Below are 24,641 nucleotides of genomic sequence, written 5' to 3' on the forward strand. Positions count from 1 at the left end.
AGGCGGTGTGTTTTGGATCATTGTCATGTTGGAAGACCCAGCCTCGTTTCATCTTCAAAGTTCTCACTGATGGAAGGAGGTTCTGGCTCAAAATCTCACGATACATGGCCCCATTCATTCTGTCCTTAACACGGATCAGTCGTCCTGTCCCCTTGGCAGAAAAACAGCCCCATAGCATGATGTTTCCACCCCCATGCTTCACAGTAGGTATGGTGTTCTTGGGATGCAACTCAGTATTCTTCGTCCTCCAAACACGACGAGTTGAGTTTATACCAAAAAGTTCTACTTCAGTTTCATCTGACCACATGACATTCTCCCAATCCTCTGCTGTATCATCCATGTGCTCTCTGGCAAACTTCAGACGGGCCTGGACATGCACTGGCTTCAGCAGCGGAACACGTCTGGCACTGCGGGATTTGATTCCCTGCCGTTGTAGTGTGTTACTGATGGTGACCTTTGTTACTTTGGTCCCAGCTCTCTGCAGGTCATTCACCAGGTCCCCCCGTGTGGTTCTGGGATCTTTGCTCACCGTTCTCATGATCATTTTGACCCCACGGGATGAGATCTTGCGTGGAGCCCCAGATCGAGGGAGATTATCAGTGGTCTTGTATGTCTTCCATTTTCTGATGATTGCTCCCACAGTTGATTTTTTCACACCAAGCTGCTTGCCTATTGTAGATTCACTCTTCCCAGTCTGGTGCAGGTCTACAATACTTTTCCTGGTGTCCTTCGAAAGCTCTTTGGTCTTGGCCATGGCAGAGTTTGGAGTCTGACTGTTTGAGGCTGTGGACAGGTGTCTTTTATACAGATGATGAGTTCAAACAGGTGCCATTCACACAGGTAACGAGTGGGGGACAGAAAAGCTTCTTACAGAAGACGTTACAGGTCTGTGAGAGCCAGAGATTTTCCTTGTTTGAGGTGACCAAATACTTATTTTCCACCCTGATTTACGAATAAATTCTTTACAAATCCTACCATGTGGATTCATGGATTTTTTTTTTCACATTCTGTCTCTCACAGTTGAAGTGTACCTCTGGTGCAAATTACTGACCTCTGTCATCATTTTAAGTGGGGGAACTTGCACAATCGGTGGCTGACTAAATACTTTTTTGCCCCACTGTATGAAATGGAAATATTCACGTCACTTCACTTTTCTAAAACAAGCAGACAAGAACATTACAGTAATATGTAAACTATGTCCTGGGGAGAAAAAACTATCGGCCGCTGTCAATAGCACGAGTAATCTACTGAAGCACCTGACACGGCAGCACAGACAAACCCTTCTGAGTGATTCTTGTTCATCATCCATGGATAACACCGCGGCAACTCCTGCTAAGCAGGCAAAATTTTTTACTTCAGCAGCACAGAAAGTGTCTGAAGGTGAGCTTAAAAAAAAAAGATTGCAGAAGAGATGCTACCGCTGTGTACTGTAGAGTCTCCGTCTTTTAGGTGCATATTAAACAAAATACCTGTGTGTGGCAAAAAAGTAGCACTGCCCGATCGAAAAACGTTTTCTACTTACTTAGATAAGTGTTATGCTGACATGGAAATGGAGCTTAAAGGGACATTCGAGAGTTTGGAATATATTTCCAAACTGCTGACATTTGGACCAACCATAACAAAAGTTTTCTCGGAATGAGGGCACATTGGATTGATCCTTCTACTTTTGTATGAGGACATGCAGCGCTAGCATGTAAAAGAGTTTGAGGGAGACACACATATGATGTCATCTGCAATGAAATTGAGCAAGTACATTCGGCTTATGGACTGAACTCTAATTTTATCAAAGCTTTTAGAATGTTCCAAAAATCAGACTCTGATGAGGAATCCGAAGAAGATGAAGAGCAGACCCTCTCCACAGAATCTGAAGGACAGTTTTCTCTCCCTCCACACTTAAGGTGTGCATCATACACACTGAACTTAATTTTTCATGATGTTGAGAAATGGCTTCAAGCAAATGAGGCAAAATTCATCTACAGAAGTGCAACTTCAAAGTGTTCTGCAATGTGGACAAAAGCAAACCGTTCTTCTGTTGCTTCAGAGTTAGTAGATAATTTTTTCAAGAAAAAAATCATAGTAACTGTTTCAATATATATATATATATATATATATATATATATATATATATATATATATATATATATATATATATATATATATATATATATATATATAAGGGGTGCAACGATACACAAAATTCACGGTTCGGTTCGGTACTTTGGTGTCACGGTTCGATATTTTTTCGATACAAAAAAAAAATTTCATGCCTTTTTAATTTGTCATTTATTAAAATTATAAATATATATTTTAACACAAAAGTACAGTTTTTAAATTTAACCCTAACCCTTGTGCGTGTTGTTTTTTAGCTCGTCATATTGCAGCCACAGAAATTCTTTTGTCCATGAAACCATAAAGCTGCACTTTCTTTTTGCCTTATAGTCTGATTTGTCATAACTTCTCCGTTTTGTGGTAAGCTTTTCTTTGGCTGTCACTTCTTCACCCTGACCTGTCTTATTTGGCTCAGCAGAACTAAAATATATATCTGTCTGTGAAGGTTCTCAATCATCCAGGTCATCGTAGTGAAATATATATCCTGCCGCACTCACATAAGCTCAGCGATTCTCTGCGCGATCAACCTCTCACATGTTTAAGCTGCGGGAGATTTCACTTGTCATGTTTGCATAGTAAGCTAACGATTAATAAGACGATGTCAGAGGAATTGGTGCACAAATTATCATCACTCACAGATCAGTGCTGTTGCTCTCTATACACAGTTCGCAGGATTGCAAAGTGAAAGCAAAAAAACAAGCGCAAATTCAAACACGATTTCAATATGTCACATATTGACAGTGGCTCACCCAATGACATAATTACCCAGCTACATTTCTGAAAGAATGCAAAAGCATTGACATATATTTTTCCTTCCTACAATAGCCCGACAGGCAGGGGAGAGATAGCCCCGGGACGTCGGGCTAGCGATATTGCGAGCCCTGTATCTGATTGAGGAATCACTCATCTTTGGAAAAGAGAGTTTATTACAGAGAAATGTCTCTTTCCAAAATAAAAGCTATACTATACGCTTCTTCTGGGCTATATTCTCAGCAGCATATTAAACATATCAGGTCTCCATAAGGAGAATCCTGTGCTAACAGCTGTCTAAATGACTCGGCTAAAGTTTGTAGCATGCATGCTTGTTGTTTTTGTCTTTGCACTAGGATGATGTCGGTGTAAATGTGCAGTCATATTCGTTGTGTTCCCACTAGTGCTTTCAGGTTAATCTCGTTGAAATAACCTTAACGCCACAACACGGCAAATCTCCGTTAACGAGCTACCCTATACAGAGGGGCTAGACGGCCAACACGTTAACGAGCTAACTGCGCTAACACACTAGCTCCCACCCATGTAATTGAGCATTGCATGGCACATCCAACATACTGTTTTACTTTAGTCCATGACTCGCTTACCTTCAGGGTCATACGTCACATGAAAACCAAAATAATTCCAAACGCCAGATCTGAATGAGGGTGGGGAGGTCCACTTCTGTCTCGCTAGCTTGCCCTGCGCTCTTCCTTCTGACCATCCTGTCTGTGTTGAGTGCTCAGTGAATCTGCGTTCGACTACTCCGCCTAGGCTGCACTCTCGAGCCTAGGCGGAGTAGTCAAATGCAGATTCACTGAGCGCTCAACACAGACAGCATCGTCAGAAGGAAAGTTGATAAAATAAATTACAAATTTTGTATTGTTCTTTTTTTTTCTCCCCTTTGGTTTTCTTTCTTTCTCTCCCCCTCTTTTTTTCATTCTTTCCCCCTGTCCTATCCCACAGTCATGTCTGCAACTGAAAATAAAATAAATTCATAATTATAATAAAGGTCAATCAAATGGACCAATATGATGATCCACTTAAAATAAATCCTCTTGGCATCTTTCTTGGCCTCAAGACAACAATTCTGATGGCTATAGATCCAAACGGGACACAAAAAAAAAAAAAAAAAAATTGAAAAAAAATTGAAAAAAAAAAATTTTGAAAAAAATTGTATTGTTCGATACATATGCGTACCGAACCGAAAGCACTGTATCGAACGGTTCAATATCGATACGAATATCGTTGCACCCCTAATAAATATAAATATAAATATATATATATATATATATATATATATATATATATATATATATATCCTAAGAGCCTTCATCAGGAACTCAATGGGGATGTGGCGTACAACACTAGAGACCAACTCCAAGCCCATAGCACAAGTCACCATCAAGTGCGGGATCTACCAAGGAGATGCTCTGTCCCCACTGCTGTTCTGCATAGGCCTGAACCCCCTCAGTGAGATCATTAACAAGACTGGCTACGGATACCGACTACGGAACGGAGCAGTTGTCAGCCACCTCCTGTACATGGATGACATCAAGCTGTATGCCAAGAGTGAACGAGACATCGATTCACTGATCCACACTACCAGGCTATACAGCAATGACATTGGAATGTCGTTCGGACTGGAGAAGTGTAGTCGGATGGTAACAAAGAGAGGGAAGGTAGTCAGAACTGAGGGGATTGAACTACCAGAAGGCAACATTGCAGACATAGAGGACAGTTACAAGTACTTGGGGATCCCACAGGCGAATGGGAACCATGAAGAGGCCGCTAGAAAAGCTGCAACCACCAAGTACCTGCAGAGGGTCAGGCAAGTCCTGAGGAGTCAGCTGAATGGTAAGAACAAGATCCGGGCCATCAACACGTGATCAGGTACCCTGCTGGGGTAATAGGCTGGCCAAAGGAGGAGATAGAAGCCACTGACATAAAGACAAGAAAGCTCCTTACCATGCATGGAGGGTTTCACCCCAAATCCAGCACCCTGAGGCTGTACGCTAAGCGGAAGGAAGGGGGCCGGGGACTGGTGAGTGTCAGCACCACAGTCTAGGATGAGACAACGAACATCCAAGAATACATTGGGAAGATGGCCCCAACTGACCGAGTGCTCAGTGAATACCTCAGGCAGCAGAAACCCAAGAAAGAGGAGGGAGACGAGGAACCATCATGGAAGGACAGGCCCCTGCACGGTATGTACCACCGGCAGATAGAGGAGGTGGCTGATATCCAGAAATCCTACCAGTGGCTGGACAAAGCTGGACTGAAAGACAGCACAGAGGCACTAATCATGGCAGCACAAGAACAAGCTCTGAGCACAAGATCCATAGAGGCTGGGGTCTATCACACCAGGCAAGACCCCAGGTGCAGGCTGTGTAAAGATGCCCCAGAGACAATCCAGCACATAACAGCAGGGTGCAAGATGCTAGCAGGCAAGGCATACATGGAACGCCATAACCAAGTGGCCGGCATAGTGTACAGGAACATCTGTGCCGAGTATAACCTGGAAGTCCCGAGGTCAAAATGGGAGATGCCCCCAAGGGTGGTGGAGAATGACCGAGCTAAGATCCTGTGGGACTTCCAGATACAGACGGACAAAATGGTGGTGGCTAACCAACCAGACATAGTGGTGGTAGACAAACAGAAGAAGACGGCCGTAGTGATCGATGTAGCGGTTCCGAATGACAGTAATATCAGGAAGAAGGAACACGAGAAGCTGGAGAAATACCAAGGGCTCAGAGAAGAGCTCGAGAGGATGTGGAGGGTGAAGGTAACGGTGGTCCCCGTGGTAATCGGAGCACTAGGTGCGGTGACTCCCAAGCTAGGCGAGTGGCTCCAGCAGATCCCGGGAACAACATCGGAGATCTCTGTCCAGAAGAGCGCAGTCCTGGGAACAGCTAAGATACTGCGCAGGACCCTCAAGCTCCCAGGCCTCTGGTAGAGGACCCGAGCTTGAAGGATAAACCGCCCACAGGGGCGTGCTGGGTGTTTTTTTTTTTTTTATATATATATGTGGCCTTACCCTAAAATTAATTTTTGTTTTATTTATCATGCTCTTATGTGAAGTGTCTGACGTATTTTTGTCTCATAGGTGATCAAGGTGCGCTTTTCCTCAATGATGGACAATAAAGAAGCTCTCCTGGCTGCAGTCACTTTACCTAAATTTAAGTTACGCTGGATCAGAGAAGAAGAGAAAAAAGACATGGTTAGGGCAATGCTTACTACAGAGTGCCGTGGGTTGTCTCTTGAAGGACAACAACCTGCTCAAGATCACAAGAACCCTGCTGACTCCACTGATGACTTTTTTTCATTTGAGGAGGGCGACTGTATCTACTCTGCTGAAACAGAGGTGATGGAATATTTGAAATCTGCTGGGTCTGAGCTGGGTGTTCTTAGCCAGTTTCCCAGGATTAAGGACATTTCACTGAGGTACAACACAGCCACAACATCAAGCGCACCAGTCGAAAGGCTTTTTAGCCTCAGCAATCTTGTGCTTACACCCAGAAGGAACAGACTGTCAAGTGAACGCTTTGAGAGACTTACATTAATGAGATAAAACAAGTTTTTCAAAAACGAGACAACTAAGTAGTACAAAAAGGTTTTTGGAAAACGTGAGTGCATACAGCATGCAGGAAATATGGTGCTCATTGGTTTGAGGAAGTTTCAGAGGAATTCTGTTTGTTAACCAAAGGTCAGAGTTAACTTCACTTTGTTGAAACACATGACATGATTACATACATTATGTATGAATATGTTACTCATTGCTTTGAAAATTAAAACATTTTAATGTTTACAGCGTGATACATGTCATGTTTAACATTTGTCAGGTTAAGCTTTTTTGTTATTCAGATATGTTGCTAAAGAAAGTTACATTTCTTACCAAAAAATGTAATTATTAAAGAATGGTTTTTTTTTATAGAATGTAATAAAGATGATTCAGAAAGCTAAAAGGCTAAACTATTTCATGTTGACTCGTATGTTTTTAAAAAAAAATTTTTTATTATTTAAAGAGTTTAATTTCTATTGTTTGTCCACTCAAGGTTTATAGGGATTTTAAGAAGTATTTAGTTAAATTACTTATTGAGTAATTAAGTTACTTTTCAGACACAGTAATTAGATAATCAATATTGTATTTAACATACTTAAGTAATTAATTACTTTTGTATTTAACATACTTAAGTAATTAATTACTTTTTTAAAGTAACTTATCCAACACTGACAGGAACAGAGCGGGAGGGAAAGAGAGAGAAAGAGAGCCAGGGTCAACAACGTCACATTATGCTGGGCTCACACTGTGCGATTTTTGGCCCATTTTGAGCCGATTTTTGAGTCGTGCGACCGTTTTGGCGATCGGCCCGATTTTAGCCTTCATTGTGCGTCGTGTAGTATACGTGGGGTAACGAGAAGCGATTAACACCTCACGACCAGCTCCCGATCATCAATCGCTTGGTTGTGAGGATTTCAAACTTGTTTGAAATCCTTGCAACCGTCGTGAGCGTGTCACCGCAGTTTCTCACACAAATGTCAGTGAAAAAGACGGCGCAGCACAGCAGTGCAGCGTGTGATCTGGACACAAGCGATGGAGGCACAACTTGTAGAACTTTGGAAAGCTCATCCGAGCCTTTTCGATGTGGCCTCACAAAATTATCACGACCACAACAACCGTGAAAATAGTTGGATCTACATTGCTGCTCAATCACAGCTGCCTGATCAATGTTTTTCATTAGCAATTTAGCAAAGTTGATGGTGGTGGTGTGCGTGTCTGTGTGAGTGAAAGACAGAGAGGGAGAGCAAGCGACAGCATTTCTGTTATAACCTTCATTTTATGTACGCACAGTGTGAGCACTCAGGTCGCATCAGAGCATCGGGTCGTATAGTGTGAGACCCTGCATCGTGACCTATGAACTTCTAACCCCTGCGAGTCAATCGTACAGTTTGAGCAGGAGCTGAATCACGCGAATGGGGGGAAAAAAAAAAAAAAAAAAAAAAAAAAAAAAAAAAAATCGCACAGTGTCTGCCCAGCATTAGAAAGGTATAGTGATGATCCACAACTATTTTCAGTTGCGGATGATATTTAATTGTGTTGTGGTTTGCAGTGTTTTGTGTTATTTCACTTTAAATTTGTTTAAAAGGAAAAAGCTGAAAATTTAAATAGTAATAGAAATGTGAATAGTTGTTTTTTGTAATATTACATTTTATGTGGAGTGAATAAATAAAAATTACTTTTGGCCCCTAGAGACAAAACACATAAAAACTCCAAAACACGTAAAAACTCAGAAGAACGTGAAAACAATATACATATGCTTTCAATTGTGTAATATAAGTGATCTAGGTAGCTCTGTTTTGGAAGTTCAGTTAACGCAATAAATGTGTTTTGGAGTTTGTACGTGCTTTGTCTCTTGGGGCCACCGCATATATTTATATATAAACATATCTAAATAAATCCACTCTTTTTTTACATTAGTAATTCCTTTTGTGCATAATTTTATATTGTTGTTAATAATAAATTAATTAAAGCAACAAAACAACCTGAAGAGCCGGTTCGGAGCCGAAAGAGCCGGTTCTCTAAAAAAAAAATCCCATCACTAGAGGCGAGGCCGAGTAACGTTGCGTAGAGACAAAAGTGGACGAAAGAGAGGCAAACTTGCGGCTCCACAAGTATAATTATAACGTAACATAGACTATATCGATATAAACAATATTGTCACATCTTATATCTCGTATGAAAATATATCGATATTTTAAAAAAAACTCGATATATCGCCCAGCCCTATTAGTAATGTTAATAAACATATATATAGAGCCTATATATATAACCTAAAAGGCTAGTAAGGTAAGATAAGAAATGTATACTTTATCTTAAAATTTGGAAATTATTTTCTTTAAAAAAAATAAAAATTAAACAATCCTAAATCTAATATCTAATATAATTGGCATTAAAAGGCTGTTTTATGGCCTGTATAGATTTTTGGGTTTGAGAATTGAGGTCAAAAATGTCTCCTTTTATAACAAACATATTCAACCCTTGTACTCTGCAATATGGCAGCCGCTTAAGCCGAGACGTGTACAATGAGTTGAGCATACTTATAGTTAAGGGTTCTGTTTACTGCAATATTACAGTTTTAAAACATCAGGTGCTGCCTTATAGTAACCATCCAAACCTTTTATTTGCCAGTTAGGAAACAATATTATCAACTCATTGTTTTTTTTAATGTTACTAAGTTTTTTTAAGCTTTTTAAAAGGTTTTAAATGGCTCTCAGAAACAGCTGTGATTGTAAAGTAGTCCCTTGTACATTCACTTTAACTCACCTTTGGGTCAGCAAGAGCATTGATGACATTTCCCAGGGCGAGGAGTGAACGGTTGATGTTAGCGCCTTCTCGTAAGCGTGCCCCTTTAGCGTTGGTGGCACTGGCTCTCTCTGAGCCTGCCAAGTCAATCAGGCTCATTTTGGCAACACATACATTATGATTGAGGCTGGCAGTTTTGTCCTGCTGTCTCAAATATATCTGGAGGAAAACAATAGAACAAAGTTCATTCAAGGTTATCAAAAACTAAAGTCTGATACACTGTTACATGATTGGAGCGATAAGGAGTCTTTAAAAAAACGTAACTTTTCTATTTATATTTAACATTAGTATTTATATCTTAATTTATTGATGATTTCTGGTCATTTAGCTTACCTGAAATACAGCATGGGAACGAGAAGAGGTGGCGTTCATATCAGTCGGGTGCTGTGTCCTGTTTCGATTGCCAGAATCCAAAGCCTCGAGAATCTGCTCTGCAGATTTGGGCTGTCAGTAAAAACAAAAACAAAGACGTGAACATACACAGGACGCCACACAGGGAAAAATAACTTGCAGTGCACTGCCATCAAAATACATTTCGCACAGCAGCAATCATGATACATACGATAATTAAGTGAAACGCAGTCTAATACTGCAAGATAATCTGTGATACATCATATCTGCCCCTGACAAAATAAAACATACACCTAAACATGCTTTTATTCAGACATTTACATTTTTTCCCACGTGTTTCTGTGCAATATCATTATTTCTCAGTCTTAATAATGAGGCAATTCATTTAATTAGCTTCGTGATTTGCTTTCCCCTGCCTTTATCCCCTGTGAGTTCCTTCTTCTGCAACATGAGTTAAATTCCTCATTCATTTGATAAGCACCATCTCAAGTAGTCATGAAGTAGTGATTCTGGTTAGTCACATTGGCAGAGGAATCTATTTAAAGAACCAGCCTGCTCAAATAAAAATATATAAAATATATTATGGTATATAATATTATGTGTAACACAATGTAATAATTATACATTACAAGAACAAGTGCTATGATATATTTCCCTATATGGAACCGCCACTGAGCAATTCTGGAGAACAATTTTAATGAAAGCAGTAGTTTTACTGATTTGCAAGTTTCTGGTTAAATGGAAAGATAGTTGAACAAACAGAAGTTAAGCTTTACAACTGCTGACATCACAAAGTGCAAATTTAAATTTGTTTTCTCCCATATTTATTTCATTTAAAAAAAAAAAAAAAAAAAGACAATTATTACTATAAAAATTTGCATTTCCTGCGAAAATGCAGCGTGGATGCTTTAAAGCTGAAGCTGTATGCAAAAACTAGCTGAAAAAGCTGAAAAGTTGCAGAAATTGTAAAAACTTTGCAGAGGCAAAGGAACTTTGCTAAAATGTAATAACTTAGCAGAACTGCAATATCTTAGAGGAAACATAATACTTGGCAGAAATGCAATAGCATAGCAGAACTTAGCAGAAATATTGTAACTTACCAGAAACATGATAACTTCTCAAAAATACAAGAATTTAGGAGAAATAGTATAAGATAACAGAAAGAATATATTTAGCCAAAAACACTTGAACATTACAGAAACACTATGATTTAGAAAAATAGTACAACATAGCAGAAATACTGTGATTTACCAGAGACACTGTGATGAAGTATGAATATTGTAATTTTAAATTAATACTATGTTTTAGCACAAATACTATAATTTGACAGAAATACTATCATTTGGCAGAAATACTATGTTTCAGCACAAATACTCTGGTTTAGCAAAAATATTATAACATAGCAGAAATACAATTATATAGCAGAAATGCTATATTTAGAAAGAAAAATATAATATAGTAGAAATAGTATGATTTATCAGAAATACTGTAATCAGCACATATACTGTAACATGACAGAAATTCCTCCACTTAGTAGTAATACTATAACATAACACAAATGTTATGATTTGGCACAAAAACCATGATTTGGCAAAAATACTATGATTTAGCAGAAATACTATGATTGAGCAGAAGTACTAAGATGTAGTACAAGTACTTTGATTTAACAGAAATACAATTATGGAGGAGTAATACTTTAAAGTGGGAGAAATATTGATACACACACACACACACACACACATACACAGAGCCTAAAGGGAACAGTATTTGTGCCATGGAGTGTTAACAAGAATGTGAGGTCCATATTAGAAAAGCTGGTAAAATCATAAAAGTTTGCAGAATACTGTAAAAGGCTTTCTCTCTCTCTGTCTCTCTCTCTCTCTGTGTCTCACACACACACAAACACACACGGCGAGAGAAGCAAGTTTCTAGGTCAGTCAAGCAGACTGGGAGCAGCTGAATTTGAATCCACCAATCAGAGAGGCTGTGTACTTTTTCCCGCCAAAACAGGTGCACACACGCGGCACACAGACAGGATTTTTGTAGTCTATTTCTCATAGTGAGGACTCCCCTCAAACAAATGACCATAATTTCCTAACCGTAGGGGCTAGAACGGTCATTCTTACACGGTTTTGTTCAGAAGAGATGGGGGAATCTTCAAGTGTTGACAATTTATCATTAAAATATGGATTTTTAGAGATATATGACATGGATGACTTGTTGGCTTAGAAGCCACGAAGGCCCCAATATGCAAATTTGAAGGCCTCAACCCACATATATGATTGGCTGGCTGGGAAGCAGTCCAGGCCCTGATTTGTAAATTTGAATGTCTCATCCCTAAGATATGATTGGCTGGCTGGGAAGCCGTGCAGGCCCTGATATGTAAATTTGAATGTCTCAGGCCTCACAGAGGATTGGCTGCCTGGGGACCTGGCAGTAATATATAAAAATAGTATGATTAAGCATAAATACTACATTTAGTAGAAATACTATGTTTTAGCACAAATACTATAAAAAGCAGAAATACTATATTAAGCACAAATCCTATAAAAAGCACAAATAGTATGATTATGCATAAATACTACATTTAATAGAAATACTATGTTTTAGCACAAATATTATAAAAAGCAGAAATACTATATTAAGCACAAATCCTATAAAAAGCACAAATCCTATATTAAGCACAAATCTTATAAAAAGCAGAAATACTATATTAAGCAATATAAATATCCTATAAAAATCCTTTAAAAAGCAAAAATACTGTACTATGATTTGGTAGAAAAACTATAATTAATCAGAAATACTATACTTGGCAGAAATACTATATTTAGCACAAATCTTATAAAATAGCAGAAATAGTACGGTAATAACTTAAACAGAAAAATTGGAAAAGCAAAATGGACAGCTGAAAAAATGCTGAACATGCTGAGGGTCCCTCAAATATACTTGTTAAATGAAAAAAAATCGGCAAAAAATATATATAACAGCCACACAATCAGAAATATGGACACATATGGAAACACACATGCACAGAGAGAGACACACACAAGATCCAATTCAGTCAACCAGCCTAAATATATTGAATTTGAATCTTAAAATGAGATCATCACATTAAAAGTCTTTCTCTCTCTCTCTCTCTCTGTCACCCACACACATACACATACACACACACGCCATTTAACATGTTATTTAACGTTTATCTTGTCTGGACATGTCAACAAAAATATTCAACACAATTTAACATGTCATTTAACGTTTATCTTGTCTGGACATGTCAACAAAAATATTCAACACAATTTAACATGTCATTTAACGTTTATCTTGTCTGGACATGTCAACAAAAATATTCAACACAATTTAACATGTCATTTAACGTTTATCTTGTCTGGACATGTCAACAAAAATATTCAACACAATTTAACATGTCATTTAACGTTTATCTTGTCTGGACATGTCAACAAAAATATTCAACACAATTTAACATGTCATTTAACGTTTATCTTGTCTGGTCATGTCAACAAAAATATTCAACACAATTTAACATGTCATTTAACGTTTTATCTTGTCTGGACATGTCAACAAAAACATTTGACAGTAACACTTTCCCTTATTCACAGGTTTTTGTTTAGGAACAACAGCATATTTACAGTTTTCCCTTTAGGTCTGCTCTGTTTTTTGCTCACAACCTCTCCTGCTTTTGAAAAGATTCTCTCTGCAGGTACAGAAGAAGCAACGATTCCTAGGTGTCTCACAGCAAGTCTGCTTAGGGATGGGAAGGTTTGTTCATGCTCTTGCCACCAAACCAATGGATCCTTATCTCGGGGAATCAGTTTTTCCTCTGAGTACCGGCGTATTTCAATGAGTACATCACTGGAAGCTGACCGGTGATGTTGGCTTGACACAACCTGCATGTCAAAATCTGTCCATATCCCTCCTTTTGTTGCAGCTGGACCTGCGGGTGGAGGACTTGGGATAGACCCTGAAGTAGAAGGCCCTGAGGCAGAGCTAACAGCAGGCATTGAGCTTACAGTTAGAGTGGGAGCAGACTGTCCTGTCTGATAGACTTCTTGCATTTCAGTGTGGAGATGTTTCTTTAATACTTCAACATTGTCTTTGTCACAAAAACCAAGGTGTTTAAACCTAACCTAACATCCAGAAATGTACTTGCAGCTAGACAGTGAATGCTCTGAATACCCCTGAATCTGCGCTGGCATTGCTGTGCCAGCTGTGTGGCAAGGGAGCTGTCCTGATATTCACAGGCTGCTACAGCCCTGTGAATGAGTGACACAAGTGGAATAACTTTGGAGACTGAAACATGTTTTTCAGATGAAACTTCCTGTGTTACTTCTTCAAACGGCCGTAGTGCAACAACTGTTTCCTTGATCAGGGATAATTCTCCCGCATTTAAGCATAGTTGATTCTTCCCTAAAAGGCAGAGGGCTGTGGTCACGGCTTCATTTTGCTCACAGAGCTGCTCCAACATGTAAAAGACAGAGTTCCAGCGGGTATCTACTGACTGAATTAGCTTGTGCTCTGCCACTTTCAATTGTTGCTGAATATCCTTAAGCTTCTCAGTAGCCTTTGTGCTGTGGTGAAAAAAGGACACAATCGCAAGGCATTTTTCCAGCACCTGCACCACTTCTGGGACAGCTTTTACACTGTCCTTTACAACTAAATTCAGTGTGTGTGCAAAACATGGAAAATGCCTCCATCCAGCTTTGTGCACTGCAGCAACCATATTTGCACCATTGTCTGTGACAACTGCAACCACCTTCTCAGTTATGCCCCATTCTTCTGTGATTTGCTTAAGTGCTGAGCTGATATTATCTGCTGTATGCTGCCCATGGAAAGAGTGGGTTTCCAGGACAAATTCTCTCATTTGCCAGTTTTCAATGAGATGGCATGTTACAGTCAAATATGCCTCTGTGGACACTGAGGTCCACATATCAGTGGTGAGAACAACACTGGAAGCATTTCGCAAAGATGCTCTTACTTTGCCTTTACATTCATCAAACAAATTTACAAGATGAGTCTCAGTCAGTGATTTTCTTCCTGGGAGTTTATATTTTGAGTCAAGAGCGCTCACAAATCCCTGGAAACCCTGGTCCTCCACTATGGACAGAGGCTGGAGGTCCTTCACAATCATCTCTACAAGGCATCTTGCGAGTGTTGCTGCTCTTGGGGAATCATCTACAAAGAAAATAAAATACAAAGGGCAAAACAAAAGATGGGGTATACTGCACTGAATGTTTAATCTTTTTAGAGTCATGTATGCAGTCTGTTAAAATAGCCTAAGGGGAAAGGAATTGATAGTTTACATATACTTGCTGTTTTACATAGAATGCTGTGTGAATGAAATTGTCAGTATAATACATAATTAAAGGAATAAATAAGTTTGTCAATACCTGCATTTTAAAATATTCAAATAACTCAGCCAAAAAAATTAAACTGAGTGAAAATAATAATAAAGCTAATAGATAATAATAGTATCTATAAAACGTTTCTCTTATCTATGAAATAATCTTCAACTGAATTTTTATGTTTTAAAGACTACAATGCCTGTTTTACTGCAAGTACTCTGTATATTTTAATGCGACCTAGCCTATGTACCCAGCATTTTCCTCCTCTGTACCTGGATAGTGCCTGCCTGCAGCACTAAAGGACTCCGCGAGAGACATCTGTCTCGCCCTAGCAGCACCTGTCCCTCTCCTCTCCTCGGTTCGCCTTGACATGACCTCATCATATTCTGTGTTATGATTAATTCTGAGGTGTTGCCACAACACCTCACTGTCTTGCCACATACATCACAAACCGCGTCTTGGCTGTTTGTGGAGGTAAAATATGTCCACACATGACTTCGCTTGCGTTTGGCCATTGTTTTGAGTGCGCAAGTGCGCACGCCAAGGGGCTGCGAGACATTTATACAGCCGTATTTCGCACATGACTATGAAAGGCGGAAGAGGAAGTAGTTCCTTCAAATGTAGATAATCCGAATGTTAGTTTCTTTCCACTGTGTTCCTGTTGATGATAAACTAGATATTTACCCTAAATTACTAAAATATCGATATTTTAATGTGAGAATCGATTCTAGAACATAAACGACTGGTATCGGAGGAATCGATATTTCAGGATCGATCCGCACATCACTAATATAGAAATAGTATGATTAAGAATAAATACTACATTTAGTAGAAATACTATGTTTTAGCACAAATACTATAAAAAGCAGAAATACTATAATTTAGCAGAAATACTATATTAAGCACAAATCCTATAAAAAGCAGAAATACTGTACTATGATTTAGTAGAAAAACTATAAATAATCAGAAATACTATATTTGGCAGAAATACTATATTTTGCACAAATCTTATAAAATAGCAGAAATAGTATGATTTAGCACAATAGTAATAACTTAAACAGAAAAATTGGAAAAGCAAAATGGACAGCTGAAAAAATGCTGAACATGCTGAGGGTCCCTCAAATATACTTGTTAAATGAAAAAAATCAGCAAAAAATATATATAACAGCCACACAATCACAAATATGTACACATAAGGAAACACACATGCACAGAGAGACACACACACACACACACACACACAAAATTCAATTCAGTCAACCAGCCTAAATATATTGAATTTAAATCTTACAATGAGATCATCCCATTAAAAGGCTTTCTCTCTCTCTCTCTCTGTCACACACACACACACACACACACACACACACACACACACACACACACACACACACACACACACACACACACACACTTCTCTCTGTGTGTGTAAGTTTCCAGCTCAGTCAAGCAGACTGGGACCTGCTGAATTTGAATCCACCAATCAGAGAGGCTGTGTACTTTTTCCCAGCAAAACAGGTGCACGCAGCACAGAGAGAGACACAGGATTTTTGCAGTCTATTTCTCATAGTGAGGACTCCCCTCAAACAAATGGCCATAATTTCCTAACCGTAGGGGCTAGAACGGTCATTCTTACACGGTTTTGTTCAGAAGAGATGGGGTAATCTTCAAGTGTTGACAATTTATCATTAAAATATGAATTATTAAAGATATTTGACTTGTAATAGACCATAACTGAATAGAGGTGAAGCAAAAACTGCTTTGACTTGTCCTCAAACAACGCTTTCTAACTCTAAATCTATTTGGAGTATCAATATCATTCTTTCACCGTAAGAGACAGCAGGCTTTGGTGAACAGTCATGGAAATTTTCAGGTCTCTGTGGAAATCCAACAAAAAGTTATGACGAGAGAAAAAAGTGGTTCATTTCCAGAGTTTGAAATCTGAAGAAATCTGAGCGAAGGACGAATTTCCTACCCTCAAACAAGTCTAAGTCATTTCAGAACGGTAATAGGTGAGAAAGAAATTCTTGAATTGTGAGCGTCAGGAGTGTCTGAAGATATACTGGGCAAGCCTCATGTCTTAACTTTGTTTCGTTAAAGAGATATGACGATTCGAATATGCCGCTCATTACAGAAATCAAGCGGTGATTTTGAACAAACTCTCCATTGACTTTCTATGGAGAGTTTTCCAACTTTGTGTTGGTCTGAGGAGATTTGCAAAAATTCTATAAGTCCCACAACAATGATAGTGACATTTCCTGAAAGCCAGCACAAATACCTACATTTTGATGTATAATTTTTGGAAGTTGAGTGAAAATTGAGCAAGTAGCAAGAAGTTGTTCAGACATGAAGAGAAGACTGCAAAACCTTCAGTGGCACACTGGAAGCCAAGAGCATAGCAACCATAACAACGCATGTATTTTGTGAAAAATCACAATTTTGCAACTCAAAACTTTAAGAGGGATAAAAGTAAAGCGGTAAAAGATTTGAAAAAGCTGATTTATACCTGAATAGCCCAATAATTTGAGAACATTTTAAAGTTTGAATGGTTGTTCTACGTGAAAATATGAGGAAGTAGTTAAGTTTCAAAAACAAGAAAATTTAGCAGAATTGCAGAAGTTTCCCATTCATTTCAAATTAAAGATTTGAAAAAGCTGATTTATACCTGAATAGCCCAATAATTTGAGAACATTTTAAAGTTTGAATGGTTGTTCTACGTGAAAATATGAGGAAGTAGTTAAGTTTCAAAAACAAGAAAATTTAGCAGAATTGCAGAAGTTTCCCATTCATTTCAAATTAAAGGAAAAAAGCTTAATATTTTAAAAAGTATAATAGTGAAAAATACCAAAAGATATAGCCATCATTAGCAGAAATAACAGAATAGTTTAAAATTTGAACGGTGAAAATAGCACAAAAATTGTGGAAGTAGATCCACGGCGAAAAGTGTACGGAAACACCAAGAAGGAACTCAATAGTGTGGATGCTTAAAGCATCCACACAATTATTTTTTCCAACCTGCTCCTGTGTCCTGGCCCAAGATGAGCTACACAGGTTTCATGCTTATTATACAATGAGCTAGCACCACCTGCTTTTACCCAAATATTGCTCACTTTCATGCAGTTTTTTAATGTTTTTAAAAGGACGGGCATTTTTCAACAGAAGTGCATGCATGGAAGTGTTTTTGTGTGTGTTTATTTTAATAATAGATGGTAGTACTGACCTTATGCAGTGTGAGGCCTTGTACAACCACTCCTTTAGAACTGTCCTCCCTGACTGCAAGAGGTCCTGCATTAGCCAACAAATCTCTGATCTGTTCATTGTAAACCTGTGAACACGTGCAAATACAACAAAACACTATGAAACCACACAAAGACAAAAATGTATGGTCAGGTAAAAGCTTGCAGACACAATGATACTGCAAGGTGTAGAAATCATGAATGCGTACCTGCTGCGATACCTTTACATACAAGCAGTGTAGGTTGAGAACACATTTTACAACTTAAAGTCTTCTGTACAAGTCTGACTATCCAGACTTGACACAGTGATGTTGCACAAACAAACAACGTAAGAAACAACATTCCATAAACAACAAGGAGAACAAAGCAAAGTAAAAATAAAGGTAAAAATAAAGAATCCAATACTCACTTCAAGATATGAAAATGCAACTGCAAACTCCTTCTCCTCCTTGGCGTCATCCATGCGTTTGAAGAGCTCTTTCATTGTGCGGTACATGACCCCAGGGTCATTTTGTGAACCTAACATGGTATGTGTCTTGCCTGCTCCGGTAGCACCATAGGCAAACACTGCAAGTGAAAAAGTAATTAAGAGTTACAGAAAACTCTACAAAAACAGTTTCAACATAAAGCTTGCTTAGAAAAGAGCATAACCAAACATGTAATGTGAAAAACTTGGAATGTGAGCAATGGAAGTATCAAGTATATCCAAAAGGAGGACTGAACTTACACTATTTAAAAGTCTCAAGCCAGCCTCCAATGTTTAAAATTTTTCTTCCAAGGAAGAAATTTGTTCTTGAGCAAACACAGTTTTTCTCTGGACATTCACTGCTTTTTCGTTTATTTTTGGTCCAGTTCTTCCAGCTGACAATTTTCCAAGGAATGTTTTTTTTGTTGTTGTTGTTGTTGTTGTTAACCCACTTAACACCGATTATATGACTCATTCATAAAAAGAGCACCTAACCCAAGGGATGAAACAGTGTTTTCTCAACACATAAGAGAGAACTTTGCACAGTTATAGATGGCATCTTTAGGCACTTTGTCATTTTGACAACACTGAGCATGTACAACCATCTGTAAAACACATTGGAGGCTGTCTCATGGTTTGGGGCTGCATTTCAGCCAGTGGTGCCGGGGATCTTGTTAAAAGTGATGGAATTATGAACGCAGAAAAGTACCATCAAATTTCAACCTACTATGCAAAACCACCTGGAAAGCATTCCATTGGCAACAGCTTCATTTTTCAGCATGACAATAATCTCAAGCCTACAGTCAATTCAGTAAAAGTATACCTGGATCTAAGAACACACAATGGAACACGATCAGTCATGGATTGGCCTCCCCAGAGTCTGGACCTCAACATTATTAAAGCAGTGTAGGATCCCCTTGACGGGGATTGATCTACCAACATCTAAAGAATGTGTTTTGAGAAGCCTGGAGAACTATTCCTGAAGACCACTTTTACTTGGTATACTGTTTTTTTTTATAAATATTTACAGATGCTTCGATAAATCACTGCAAATATTTCCCATTATATTAGCAAAGCATAAGGGAATGAGAGGTGGTTTAAGACTTATGCACAGTACAGAACTATACAAAGTAATACTTTCTCAAGCTTTAAATTCACATTAGAGAAATAAATACAATTCTTTCTTTCTTTCTTTTTTGGCTTAGTCAATTGCACCAAAATATATGGTAAAGAATAACACTCTGCACTCCATTTATCCAGCCCTGGAATAAAATCGTATCTTGGAAGGTCTATCCCCTTCACAGCAGTGAGGGTAATTTGTCGCTGCAGACAGATAAATAACTAGCACACTACAGAACGAGTTAATCAGCTCCACATCTTTTTATAATTGGCAGACATCATGACTAATTCAGACAGACTGTAGCTGCAGCTTGTACTCATTAATTTGTCACCTGTACAGTTGAATCCATTCATCACCCCATCCAGCACTCCTTTAGTGGTGTTCTCAAAAATGTCGACTTGTGTAGCATTCTCGTCGAAGACTAGGTCAAAAACAAACTTCAGGTCTTTGTTAGCCTTCTTATTGATGTTTCTGTTTCGTACTCTTTGTGACCCAAAGCACGACAAGTCCTCTTCTTTGGGGTCAAATATGAGCATGTGGTTATCGACGACCTGGACCACATTTCGACAGTTTTCGCGCTTTTCACTGTCATTGGCCGGCCTCACTCGAACAACAACCTTTACATGGCTGCACACATCACTCGCCATCTTGGTTTCCCTGCAAGGAATGAAGCATTACAAAACAAGCCAACAAACAAATAAAATGTTAACTGGATTTCACAATCTTGAAAATATGCTGATAAAATTCAAACATGGTCTGAGGACTTTGAAGGCAGAGTTGAACTTGTTTTATGGTAAGCGAACAGCCTAAAAGTGTTTTCATACAGAATGCCACAGGAATGAGTCCTAAAAACTGGAAACACTTTAGCTTTTTTGAACTTCCAGTTCCATCGTCTCAAAGTGCAGACTAAGGTCAGGTCTCACTGTAATTTATAATATTTCTTGTCTGTTAACTACCAGACAAGCAATATGCACTCTGTGTAGAGCAAGGTTTCAACATTTGAAATCAGAGCAAGTCAAAGCTGTGCAAAGCTTGTGGTCAGAGGTCTACATACACTCATCATGACTGTTCTTTTTCTAGAGTGAAATGATTGTACAGGACACATCTTTACCTACTTAAAAAAAACAAGAATTGGGTGCACATGTTTGAATTTATTTGGGATTTATTTGAATCCAAACAGGGTCAAACATATACATACAGGTTCAAATATATAAATACACCCCCACACTAATATTTGGTAAAATGTCCCTTAGTAAGTTGCACCTTAGATGATTTTGTAGCCATCAACAAGCCTCTGGCATAATTTTGGCTCAATATTTGATCAATCTTCTAGGCAGAAATGGCTTTGGGTAAGCAATTCCACAAGCTTACTGTTTAGTGCTTTATCCATTCCAAAAGCAGTTTTTATGTGTGCTTGGGCTCAGTGTCCTGCTGGAACACCCAACTGTGACCATATTTCAACCATCTAACTGTTTATTTGAGATAAAGTTAAAGAATTTGGAGGTTGTCCTTGTTCTTCATTATTCTCTCCACTTTGTGTAATGTACCAGTATCACTATGAGTGAAAAAAGCCCCAGAGCATGTTGCTTGACGGTTGGTACAGTGTTTTTAGGATTTATTACCATGACATGAAATTACCATGGCATTCATGCACATGATGAGTCTATCTAAACCTCTGACCACAACTGTACATAAGGATACTGAAACTTTCACAAAACTAATAACAATAATCTTTAAATAAAAAAAAATAATACAACAAAAACCTACACTTGTGTTTTAAACGTTTTGGGTTAGGGACTGATACTCATGGACATTTTCCAGTGACATTAAAATAAAATAAAGATATATATCTATATATACACACACATACATATATATCGTGGTAATCGGAGCACTAGGTGCGGTGACTGCCAAGCTAGGCGAGTGGCTCCAGCAGATCCCGGGAATAACATCGGAGGTCTCTGTCCTGGGAACAGCTAAGATACTGCGCAGGACCCCGAGCTTGAAGGATAAACCGCCCGCAGGGGCGTGCTGTGTGTTATATATATATATATATATATATATATATATATATATATATATATATATGGACCGGGGATTCACTTTAATAACAGCATAATATAATCAAATGCTGTCTAACATGTATTAACACGCAATTTTCAGGTACAGCTAGCTCAGTACTATTAAATGGAATAAACAGTCGAAGTCGAGCACACGTTACAATGTGATGACAATCCTGCCAACGTAAATACAGCAGGACTGGCCAGCCCCTGCCATCTAGCTAGCTGTAGTACAGTCACTAACAGTAAGATGGCATTGATTACTTCGTCTCCGATGCAATCTTCGGTCTTACCTTTTGTTAGTAACGACTATCGTCCATATCCCTACTAAGGCGACACTTTCAGATCAAACGCTCGGTTTAAAAGTAGCTCGAATTAAGTGAATAAACCCGCTAACCTTGTCGCTAGCACAACCGCCGCCAATATTTTCAAAAAAGCTGTCGTCTTCCTCTGTGGCATCTGATAGGTCGAGAGGGGCGCGTCACTAGGCGGGCCGTGGTGACGCACAGTGCACGCTGCGGAAGGTGGAGCTACTCCGTGGTGTGCTACGGTAAGCTACTGCCGCTTTCTGTGCATAAGCACGGTTGTCTGGCTCAACATTTGTGAAACTTGATTAAATGGACCTGACTACACCGTCGGGTCCTTTTCAGTATATTTTATTGACAGTCTCTGTAGGTATGAAGCGCGGTCATCCAACATGGTGGCATAGCAACGGTATCCTCTGCATCGCTTTATTTAGATGTAACATGTCCAGCCTCTGCTGATATCATAGCCTGTATACACGTATTACAGAGCATTAGGGTGGGCTAAACATTCAAAATTTAATAGATAATAGCTTTACAGTCATGGCCACGTCAAACACGTGCATGCCTTTTTGTATCTGCTCCATGTTCAGGCGTTTTTAGCTAGGTAGATAGCTAACCTTTACACCAAAATACTGTTTTTGTGTGGGGAGTTGCTACTAAATATCACCATAAATGATGGCACATGTTTGTTTAAGGGAACTGCTAACCTCTAACAACCTACAGATAAGTTAGTACGACCTTCCTACTCCTAGCTTGAAGGATAGCAGCTAACGTTTAGTAAACAGCAAGAAGAGGTAGGGGTGTGTGTGTGTGTGTGGGGGGGGGGGGGTTCATGAGAAAAAAGGACCTACTTATTAAACTACACAATAATATCCGCATCAGTCTTTCCCTACAATACAACTCTTATTGTAGTTGTAGGCTATAAAATACAAAATAATCACAGGCATCTGAGGACAGACAGACAATAGTGAGGTGTGTGATAGGAATGACAGATGGGTTCAAGGTAGGGGTGGGATTACATCAGGGATCAACTCTAAGCCCCTTTTTGTTTGCAGTGGTGATGGACAGATTGACAGATGAGGTCAGGCAGTAGTCTCCATGGCCTATGATGTTTGCAGATGACGCTGTGATCTATGGTAAGAGTAGGGAACAGGTGGAAGAGAGCCTGGAGAGGTGGAGGTATGGTCTAGAGAAAAGAGGAATGAAAGTCAGGTGAAGCAAGACAGATTACGTGTGTGAATGAGAGGGAAACAGGTGTAACAGTGAAGCAGCAAAGGACAGAGTTAGTGAAGATAGATGAGTTTCAATACCTGGGTCAGCAAATCAAGGCAATAGAAAGTGCACAAGAGAGGTGAAGAATAGAGTCCCGGCAGGCAAGTGTCAGCAGAGCAAATGGCCTACCACCTACATAAAAAGGGAAAAAACTGTAAATAGAAACTATTGAGATAACTTCATGTCTTATGGCTGAAGCTGAAATGGGGACGTCATTTGCCTGGAGGAGTTTACTCGTGCTAACATGGTGTCATGTAGTTTAGATACCTGCTAATGAAGCTCATTGCAATAATAATAATAATAATAATAATAACAATAATAGGTGTTTTCCTAGGTCCACAAGATAAAAAAGCACCGTCAATTGACAATAAAAAGAAATATTGCTGTGAGATGGAATACAGGTTTTTCACACACATGAATTCACATGTGTCTGAACCACTGCTGTAAAGTATGTATAGACGTGTATAGAATGCTTCACAATATTACTGCAATCATGAACTGAGAATCATGGCCACATCTTTAAATATATTCAAAATGAAGCGTGTTATTGGAAAGGTTTAGTCAGTCAACAGTTTTTGCATCTGCCTTGAATTTAGAACCGTAATGTTTTCCTCTTCCAAGTAACGTAAGATAGCTTTTAATTCATAGTTTTGTATTGTTCCTGTTCCCACCTGTTTGGTCTCAGTGCAGCTGTTAAACTGGATAAACCCCGGAGTATACTATAAGCTTCTCCAGAGCACAGCTTCATGATGATGGAGTGTCAACTTTAAAATAGTACTACACACCAAGTTCCTCTTGATTAGCTTAACCTTCCATCTTTCTTCTCATCATGTAACTTTGCTAATTTACTTCTCCACAGATCATTATAACGATCATGATTTTCCACATGACTGTCCGCTCTTACCCAATGATGCGAAAAACACATCTGGCTGCGCGGAGAGCATGGAGAAGGCTAAGGCCGAGATTGAACTCCTGTTTCGTTGGTGCATCTTCTGGTCCAGGTCATGAGGACAGATCCGAAGACCCGTCTGCTGTTTCAGCTGAAAAGCCTCCTCACATGCCTGTCATGTTGAAAGAGGTACTTCAATACTTAGACATTCAACCAGCTCAGGTACAATTTTTGGTGTCCTTAATAAAGTTCATGTCTGTTTGTTTAACCATTCTTTTAGAAATATGTCAAATATTCATTCGGACAAAATGAGGGCTTTAGGCGGGCATTCAGGTAGCAGTGGGTTGACTTTTTACTTGTGTTTA

General features: G+C 38.9%; 2 protein-coding genes across 6 annotated transcripts in view; one reads left to right on the forward strand and one right to left on the reverse strand.

Moving 5' to 3' along the window:
* Positions 1 to 22,336, reverse strand: part of kif18a (kinesin family member 18A) — a 49,685-nt gene extending 27,349 nt beyond the window's left edge. For 2 of the 3 annotated variants that reach the window (XM_026166441.1, XM_026166434.1), the window contains exons 1-6: positions 22,208 to 22,336; positions 20,082 to 20,407; positions 18,574 to 18,731; positions 18,149 to 18,253; positions 9,554 to 9,664; positions 9,182 to 9,379 (exon numbers count right to left, since the gene is read on the reverse strand). In XM_026166441.1, the coding sequence (XP_026022226.1) occupies positions 9,182 to 9,379; positions 9,554 to 9,664; positions 18,149 to 18,253; positions 18,574 to 18,731; positions 20,082 to 20,407; positions 22,208 to 22,269 (960 nt within the window). In that variant the 5' untranslated portion in view covers positions 22,270 to 22,336. Of the gene's footprint in view, positions 1 to 9,181; positions 9,380 to 9,553; positions 9,665 to 18,148; positions 18,254 to 18,573; positions 18,732 to 20,081; positions 20,408 to 22,103 lie in introns of all 3 variants that reach the window. The other variant, XM_026166449.1, reaches the window with a different exon arrangement.
* The window catches only part of mettl15 (methyltransferase 15, mitochondrial 12S rRNA N4-cytidine), a 60,632-nt gene continuing 58,295 nt past the window's right edge, over positions 22,305 to 24,641 (forward strand). The window contains exons 1-2 of one of the 3 annotated variants that reach the window (XM_026166461.1): positions 22,305 to 22,360; positions 24,247 to 24,498. In XM_026166461.1, coding sequence (XP_026022246.1) covers positions 24,262 to 24,498 — 237 coding nt within the window. In that variant the 5' untranslated portion in view covers positions 22,305 to 22,360; positions 24,247 to 24,261. Of the gene's footprint in view, positions 22,361 to 23,219; positions 23,252 to 24,246; positions 24,499 to 24,641 lie in introns of those variants that run through there. The other 2 variants (XM_026166467.1, XM_026166455.1) reach the window with 2 other exon arrangements.

Source organism: Astatotilapia calliptera, chromosome 1, assembly GCF_900246225.1.
Source record: "Astatotilapia calliptera chromosome 1, fAstCal1.2, whole genome shotgun sequence".
NCBI classification, from domain to species: domain Eukaryota; kingdom Metazoa; phylum Chordata; class Actinopteri; order Cichliformes; family Cichlidae; genus Astatotilapia; species Astatotilapia calliptera.